The sequence below is a fragment of the Alosa pseudoharengus genome, unplaced genomic scaffold, assembly GCF_046254945.1.
Source record: "Alosa pseudoharengus isolate Yale_2024_CS ecotype anadromous, Long Island Sound unplaced genomic scaffold, YU_APseudo_1.1 YU_APseudo_1.1_scf_4, whole genome shotgun sequence".
NCBI lineage: Eukaryota > Metazoa > Chordata > Actinopteri > Clupeiformes > Clupeidae > Alosa > Alosa pseudoharengus.
Window position 1 is genome coordinate 39,349,823 of NW_027468774.1, and position 8,896 is coordinate 39,358,718.

General features: G+C 39.0%; 2 protein-coding genes across 2 annotated transcripts; both read left to right on the forward strand.

Moving 5' to 3' along the window:
• Positions 1-76: 76 nt before the first annotated feature.
• On the forward strand, positions 77-2,824 carry mpv17l (MPV17 mitochondrial membrane protein like). The gene is made up of 5 exons (XM_076267098.1): positions 77-277; positions 606-1,058; positions 1,437-1,507; positions 1,788-1,817; positions 2,197-2,824. Exons 2-5 carry the CDS (start codon positions 755-757, stop codon positions 2,386-2,388), a joined length of 597 nt encoding a protein of 198 aa, XP_076123213.1. The 5' UTR covers positions 77-277; positions 606-754; the 3' UTR covers positions 2,389-2,824.
• Positions 2,825-4,394: 1,570 nt separating this feature from the next.
• LOC143103284 (transmembrane protein 238) lies at positions 4,395-6,309 on the forward strand. The gene is made up of 2 exons (XM_076267099.1): positions 4,395-5,142; positions 5,411-6,309. The coding sequence occupies exon 1, from the start codon at positions 4,561-4,563 to the stop codon at positions 5,104-5,106; it is 546 nt and encodes a 181-aa protein (XP_076123214.1). The 5' UTR covers positions 4,395-4,560; the 3' UTR covers positions 5,107-5,142; positions 5,411-6,309.
• The last annotated feature ends 2,587 nt before the right edge of the window (positions 6,310-8,896 follow it).

The following is an 8,896-nucleotide window of genomic DNA, read 5'->3' on the forward strand; positions in this document are numbered from 1 at the left end:
CCACTAGAAAATGCTCAGCTGTTGCGTGGACACAGGATGCCATGGCATTAGATTGCATACTCATGCGCGTAAATTGTTGCGGATAGACGCAGTTTTGTCGATTGCGTTGTAACAAGGATATAACCACAGCCTTCTACCAGTCCACTCAAACATTTACAGAGCTGTGCTCGATCGCATGCGCAGGATTTAGATGGTCACGAGCAACCATACGGACAGATTAGCAGTTGACCCGCAGGATTTGTTACGCACCTGCTATCGCTTCGGGAAAATGCCGGTGGTAAATGCTTGCATCTCTTGCTGATTTTATTCTGACAGATTAACTAGTTGAAAATATCTTAACATATTTATATTAAACACAATTAGCTTGTTTGATGCTAAACAAGGATGTTTAAATATGTCCTGTACAATTAACTAGTATGCCTGTCCTTCGTGCAGAATGTGCTAGAAGTCAACTTCTAATGCTACATGATGGACTCACTTTACAGAGATTTCAAGAAAGTCCTTAACGTGTGGTGCTTTCACTAACTTTTTGTCTTAAAAGTGTTTAACCTGTGTTAATAACAACTACCTGTTGTGTTGTGTTGTGTAATCCCATAACCAACTAGAGGATGACTGATGGCAGAAATATAGCCTAGTGCAGTGGGCCAAGGACTAGGCTAACCTATGAGCCTGTCCTTGCGCAGCCTACCTTGCCAGTGGATAACGGACTTACCTGTCTCAACGAATATTTTTGTCGACTTAAATAGTTTCTACCATGAGGAAGGTTTTTTTTAAACGAGCGAAGTGCTTTCCCTGGATTGCGAATGTCACTTTATATGGATGTTTATTCGCTGGTGGGGATTTCGTACACCAGTGTATTGCACACAGAGATGAAATAGACTGGAAACATACAAGAAATGTCGCAATTGTAGCTTTCAGTTTCCATGGTAACTTCAATTACTTCTGGTTGCGTGCGCTGGAGCATCGATTCCCGGGAAAGTCTGCCGGCATGATTCTTCGCAAACTGCTCCTGGACCAAAGTTTTGCATCACCACTTGCAACGAGTGTGTTCTACACTGGTAAGTTAATATGATGAATTATTACATTTGCAGTGTGTCAAGTAACGTTATGCATCTCCAAAGCGTAATTACGCGTAGCCAAAGATAGCCTAGACCTATTCACTGGGAATGTTTTGGGCTATTGGGACATTTACAATAACCTTGAGAATTCATCCTAAAGATAAAATGGCTATACATGAAGCTTACATCTCTCAATCGTAGGACAGCAAATTCCACTGTAAACTAAAAACTGAACTTGTTCCCTGGCATTCCTGGTGTAGCCTTAACGCATCTCTTTAATACAGCCAATAGGTTAATGACTGGTATATATTGTGAGTGGTCTATCAGCGATGCAACGCTTAACTTCCGGCAACTGTATCATGCTCTCAACCTTCACAGGGGTAAGCTTCTTAGAGGGCAAAGATGACATTTTCGAGGACTGGAGGGAGAAATTCTTCAATACGTATAAGGTACGCTGAAAACTGTTCCTTTTAGCGCAAAGCATAGGGAATATCTGAGGAGGGAGGTTGGATAGTAGTCGTCAGTGCTGTGTTCCCTGAGGCCGAATTAATAATTTCCCATGCTATGATTAAGCCCTTGATAATTGCTACATCTAGTGGAGGTTAGTGACCTTGTGTGTGTGACCTTGTGTTTTTACTAAATGCTCATATGGAAGCTTTGGTTCATTGAAACTGATTCAGGTCTCTGTGGTTCATATGTTTTTTCTTACTTTTGTTTTTTCCCCCTCAGACTGGACTGATGTATTGGCCATTCATGCAGGTAGGTTATGTTATTTAGGATGCTTGTACACAATGAGTATGATTTCTATAACTGTATTTGAGACATAAAAAAAATAAAACATAGCACCGGATGTTACTGGATAGCCTGTGCAGCCATGTTTGAGTTTTGTACACACAGTATGTTTTTAGTTTAGTTTTGTCAATGTTACTAATCTGTCTATGTTTCTCAGTTGTTTATATTCCATTGTTATCTCTTTCTTTCCACCTCTCCTTTGTCTCTCTTACACATGCACGCACACACACAAACACACACACCATGGTGTTACAAAATGAGAGAAAACAATGGAAATCTAATGCACTCTTTTTGTGTGAAAGTGTTAAAGAATACAGCTAACATACTTCCTCTCTCCTCGCTTTAGTTCCTGAACTTTGTGTTGATGCCGCTGTACCTGCGCACTGCATTCATGGGATGTTCTGCTTTTGCCTGGGCCACCTTCCTCTGCTTCTCACAACAGAGCGGCGACGGCACGGCAACCGTTGCCTTGGCATTTCTCATGTCTCCCAAAAAGAGACTTCGGGCCCAGGCACGCAAGTCAGATGAGGAGGAGTGATCTATCCCCCAAGGCACATCAAGAAACACTTCAGCTTGTGCCTTCACTCAAAGACTCTGATCTGATCTGATCTGATGTACCTGTTAGTCAGTATTGTCCCCTAACTAAGGGTCACCAGTCATTCACCTGTCAAACATTATTTTGTATTCACTGTTATTTTTTGAATGCCATTAGTCATTAATCATTGTACCTGTTGAAACTGTCTACACAGCATTTATGAAGTAAAATGTATCAATATTTCAATGTTTCCATGTTCCAAATACTTGAAATGTACCCCTTCCCAAATGCAACGTGTTGCCATTGACCCAAACACCTTACCCACATGAAAGAAGCTTGTGAACAGTCTGCAGTGTTTTATCCACCATTTTTCTCTCCCTATGAAAATCATTATCTTTGTTGGGGCATTATACTCATCAGCTCTTTATTGTAGCACATACTTTGTGGTGTTTTGTGATATTTGTTGATCTAATGAAACAGCAGTTTATGTGACCACAACAACTGCTTTTTTACCTCACTAACCAGACCAGCAGAACTTCATTACTTTACGCACAGAGGCCTGAGTCCTCAGTTATTTTATCAGTGTTCCAATGGAATGTATTTCTGGATTCAAAGTGAATGACCTCTGTTTAGGATGCTACACCTACACCTCTTTCACCAAGATGCAGAGTGTAGACCACAGCTTTTGTGATGGCGGTCAAGTGTGGCTGGCAATGAAGGTCAACTTAAGGTCTTCAGATGGTGCTGAGTATTTGAATAATCATTGGCATTTTACCTTTGATTATGTGTTATATCTTCCAATATTGTGTGATTAGAGTATAGAATTATGAGGGTCAGAAAACAGAAATTGTATATGATCTTACAGTAAGGACACTAGATGGCACAGATAGCAAACCAGCTTACCATTTACTCTGATCATTCCTGTGGATTACCTGAATGACACGTTGGCTTATCTCAGATGGGCCAAATTGTCTGGTGTGCTTTGGCTGTTCTCCACAGCTGACCTTTGACTGAGGGGAAAAAACCATAAGCTTTTTTCAAATTTTGATGCAGTTCCTTTTGTTTGTTGTTGCAAAACAACCACTGCAGAAGCAGTGCAAATGCATAGATGCAACAATTTGCCTTTTTGTTTTCCAAATTGTTTTTGTGGATTGATATGTAGTGGTCATGGACCAGAAGAATAGAATGAAACATCAGGTGTCTTTGCTGTGTTATAGAAATGTCATCCCGAAAAAATAATAAAAGTAAAAAATGTCTGCTGTCATCACACTTACGGAAGTCCCTTCATTGATGTCGGCAGTAAATGTAATACAGTAAATAGAGACAAAGTCAGACGATGGGCTTGAAAAATCAAGAACAAGGTTTTATTTATAGAACTAGTCAACACCAAGGGAGAGAGAGTGTGTGGTTTCACATATTCACCAGCTGCTCTGGACCCTTCCAGGTCAACGGGAAATGGCATTGGTCATCCCAGCTTACACGGACCACACTGAATCAGATCCCAGTTAACACTGACAATTCTGAGCAGATGACCACAAAGGTGCATCCATAACAGCAAAAACATCCCCTTATCTTTGAACACATACAGATATACTCAGTCCGGGGACAGAATCACACAGGAACAGAGTCATGTCCCATGTGGAAAAACACAGAAAAATGCTGACTTAATTGAGTCCTTCAATCAAAACATAAGGACAAACTTTGACATTCATGACATTCATTCTAATTTCAATACAGTTGCATTTGAGAATCGACAGCCTGAGTGAGAAAGACATAGGACTACAACTTTGTCCGTTTTATGTTAAACAGGTTTGTTCCACTATGTGTGGTTATTTGAACAGCATATGGGCTGAACATCTCCCAAAAATCGCCATGCATTTCTCTCTCTGGGTGACAGACGTATAGCTTTAAATTCCACATTTTAAGTTTTCATTCTAAATAGAGCGGAAGCACAGTAAACCAAATCGTGTGCCAAGCATTGAGTTCTATGCTGGCGAAGTTCACCGTTGTTACGACAGCGCATCCACACCCTCCACGGCCACTCCTTCGTGCCCTCGCGCAGGTAAGTGTGTAGCGGTGAGTTTCCTCACCTGGATCAGTTTACACGAGCTGTAGTAAAACGGGTTTCTTTTGAAATGGTACGCGACTTAAGATACGGACAAAAGCGCTAAAAGAATGGCCGGAGGTGGGAATAAACAGAACCCAAACTCTTTGGACATGGAGCCTGGCTTTGATGGGTTAGGACGATGTTCCTGTGCATTTTGGCTTGCCGTTGCCTTTGACATATTTGGCCTGCTCATACTTCTGCTTGGTGTCTTTCTTGATGTATTTTTCTACGACTTTCTCATTTATGCTGGAGCAATCATTATCTTCCTAAGTCTTATATGGTGGGTGTTTTGGTATACGGGAAACATCGAAGTCCCACCGGAGGACCTGGAGGATGACGTTGGTTTGTTGAAGAAGAAAGGGTTGGCAGGCGTTGTGAGGCGATTCTCCAGTCGTCTCACTAGTGGAATAAGTCGGTCTTTCAGGAGGAACGGGGCAGCTCAGGGTCACAGTGGTGCAACCAGAACAAGAACTGGCCGCTCAACTCTCCCAGATGCCCAAATAGTCCCAGTGGCAGTCTCAATGGGCTCCGAAGAAAACGTGCACACCGTGTCTGCAGCTATTGAAGGAGAAGTCCCTGTGCTAGATAGTACAACGGAAACATCTGCCATATGAGGTCCTTATGCCATTCGCCTGCTATAATGAGACAAGGTATATGTAAATATAGGCTATACATAATTCCTTGCCATATGCAATAGCAGGCTATAGGCCTAGTAGCCTAAAACTTTACACACACAACAATTAAGTCATGAAGTGAACTGTCTGAAAGGGAAACTTGGGATATGTTCAGTTAATAATTAGTCAATATAGCATTCAGGGCAACTCAAAAGGGCAAAAGGGATCATAAGTTGTGACTTCGTATATTTATTTTTTCACTGTCACCTAACCTCTTTCCTCTTTATGTTATGTAACCCCACAGATTGACGATCCAGAACTGTTGAAATCCACTTGAATTTTGTATGATGTTTACGAGAAGAGTTTTAACACTTTTTTTCTTTCTCAAATTATATTTTTATTTTTCCTATAATTCATTTAGATGGAAATTAATGTGAATTTGAAAGTCATGGTTTGAAGATTAATTTTATAAAGACTTTTTGCTTGATGAAGATAAAGCTGTGTGCCATAAAAAAAAATGGCAGATTTCTTTCCACCTGCTGCAATAACAATAGGCTATATTCCTTACACACCTCAACGACCTTTGGTCAAATAGGCTGGATTTTCCAACCTAGCTTCCCCTTATCTCTGTTTGCTTGCTGCTCATTATCTTCAACTCAAACTGAACCATCATGTTTACTATTACAGCCTGGAAATTACATTTTTAAGATGCAAATGAATGAGTGTTATTTTTCAAATAAAATATTTTTATGTCTCACTGAAGCTTGGCATTAGTTTTGCCACATTATAATTAAATTATAATTTTATGCAAGATTGCCTGTGTGAATAATGAATGTGGTGTGAATGGTGTGGGCACAAAGTCATGCTTGATCATTTACAGAATGTAATGTTATATGGGTTAACTTTTCCGGCATGACATCAGACTTCACTTGGGGAAGACCAACATTTTAGCCTTTGCATGTATGCATCCTCATTGCTGTTATAGACAGATTTTTAAATAGATAGATATTTAATGTGTAAATGTACTGTATATAAAAGTTTAACTGTAGCCTAAGCAGCAATAATTTCTTTGGGAACCACTGAGAGAATTCTAAGAATAAGAAAGACAGCATTTTTTTTAATTTCCCCCTTTTTATGAGGGTCATAGCCTAATAAAATGTCTGTATTATTATTCTTAAGAAATAAAGTGTTTTTGTATTATTATTCTTAGTAGTATTATTGTTTCAGTTGGCTTCTGTGGTGTGGTATGGTGGTTGTAAAGAAAATGATAGTATAATAAGTAACGCAAGGTGGAATATTAAAGAAATCTGGACAAACATTTAAAAAAAAAGATGACAGGAAACAGTGCCGTAAGCAGGAAACACTTTTTGATCTCCATACAGTGTCTCAGTATGCAGGCCGGCAGGTTCATCCGTGGCCTGAAACGTTTTAGAGCCAAAGATGTATTTGGTATGGATACAATGTTTCTTAAAACTCATAAACAATCCCTCACTGCACCAATAACCAGCATAATAAATAACTGAAAGTGTATTCCCAGACTCCTGGAAAAGTTCTGTCATTACACCAATCCTCAAATCAGGAGACTACAATAATTAGTAATTATAGACCGATAAGTATACTTCTTACAATTTCTAAGATAGCGGAAAAAGTGGTTGCAGAGCAACTTACTAAACATCTAGACAACAGTCCATATACTTTAAACTAGGAAACATCATTCTACTGAGACTGTCGTCTGCTTCATCTTGGAAACCATAAAATCCAAGCTTGATGCAGGCAGTGTTATTGGGGCTGTTTTTTGTACTTTTATTACTTTTAACACATTGAAATGGATGGAATCATTTAATCAAGGATACAGTGTGTTAGAGTGTAAAGCATGAAATCAATGATGTGTGACAACAATCTTGGTGTACCACAGGGTTCGGTCTTAGGACCACTGCTATTTAGTCTTTATATAAATTATATGTCAAGTTGCTGTCCACCACATGTAACCTGCCAAATGTATGATGCAGTTCTTTACTTGCTCAAAATGTGATATGCTTTGCAAGAACTAACAGCTGTCATTAGTGATGTATGTAACTGGCTAGAGAGTTCTCACACCTCAATGTGTCAAAGATTGTCTGTATGTATTTTAGAAAAAGGGCAAACACCAATACAAACCCCAACCTTCTGGTGCGGGGGGTTAAGCTTGAGGTTGTGCATGAATTTAAATAGGAGTGATCTTTGATTCACAACATGGCTTCATGCAGCAGGTCAAAAAAAAAAACAGTGAACAAAGTTTAACCTGTCCCATTTTAGACATATAAGAAACAACTTAACTTTGAAACTTTGTCAGATTATATTTTAATGCAATGATCATGTCGCATTATGACCTAATGCATAACGAGTTGGGCATTGGCTGTAAGACAACCTAAAGCCAATTAAAACATACAAACAAGCTCTTAAAGTTTAAGATAGAAAACCCAAAACATACCACCACCATCAGATTTTGAAAAAACTTGAATTTCTAAGCTGGGAAAACACTGTTAAATTGACTCTGGAGTTCTGGTATTTAAAACATATCCTTGTCTAGCCCCACCTCCACTACAAGATTGATAAAAAGGTCAATCCACACAAGCAAACCAGAGCAGGCTCTAGAGGGGATTGCTTAGTCCCATTATAGGCGTAGTGCCTTTGGACAAGCTGTATTCTCTTATAGAGTTTCTCAAACCTGGAATACAATACCGTAATTTCCCAACTATTAGTCGCAGCTTATACATTGATTTTGCAGTTCAGCTCTTCAGCTATGAGGTTAATACACGGGGACAGTTAATATGGTACTAAAGCAACACCAAAGAACTTTTCTACTGTCGCACACACGCTATTTGTTTATGCAGCACCGGCTTTGCAAATAACAATGTCCACAGACAAGGTAGAATATGTTGCATGATTTTATTAAAGTACGATGTATTGCAACATCAGATGCAAGTCAAATTTGTACTTTCTTATGTCTCGTTCCATCGAAACAGCTCCGCTACCCGATCTGGCAAACTTACATAGTGTGGTTATAGCCGATAGAGGGCCGCGGAGCGAATGCAGAAGTGCCGTTCACCATGTTATGAATTGATGAACCACTGAAACCATTTCTTATAAGGTTCTTATAAGGTACAAGGTGTTGCTTTAATATGGTTTTGTTTCTTTTAACTTGCATAAGACACTGTCCTGTGGCTTATACACAATGTGGCTAATACACAGGAAATTACTCTACCAAGCGCAATATGTGAACTGTCAACCCTTACCTTATTTCCTAAAAACATGGTTACTGGACAATCAAAACTGCTGTCATGTTGATTTTTACATTGCTTGTTTGTTTGTTGTTATTGTTAATGTTGTTTTATGTACTTAACATATTCTTATATATTAGGGACCATCAACCATGCCCAAGGGACTAAAGAGGGAAATTAGTCACTGGCTATGATCTTATATACACATTAACATTTTTAATTTGTATTAATATGTACTGTCCCTGTTTTAAATAAATAAATAACAAATTACAAATTACATACATTATACCAAATATAGACACAATTCAGTAATAGACAGAGTTCATTGAACCACAACAGGATAAATGGATAAACTAAAGACATTGTCAATCTTTATAAAGAAACTCTTTCAACCAACATTCAGACAATGGATTTTAGGTTAAACCATAGCCTATGTTTAATTAGTATTTGTGGGTCATTTTAAATACAGCTCATCACTCGTTGATCTCTCCAAATTATTAGCAAACTAGTGAGGACACGACACTTGCAGA

Excerpts from the sequence above, each read along its gene's own strand:
- mpv17l (XM_076267098.1), top strand. The coding sequence starts at position 755 with ATGAGGAAGGTTTTTTTTAAACGAGCGAAGTGCTTTCCCTGGATTGCG. Across the intron at positions 1,508-1,787 it reads AATTCTTCAATACGTATAAG|ACTGGACTGATGTATTGGCC; the intron begins GTACGCTGAAAA and ends TTTCCCCCTCAG. Across the intron at positions 1,818-2,196 it reads TGTATTGGCCATTCATGCAG|TTCCTGAACTTTGTGTTGAT; the intron begins GTAGGTTATGTT and ends TCCTCGCTTTAG.
- LOC143103284 (XM_076267099.1), top strand. The coding sequence starts at position 4,561 with ATGGCCGGAGGTGGGAATAAACAGAACCCAAACTCTTTGGACATGGAG.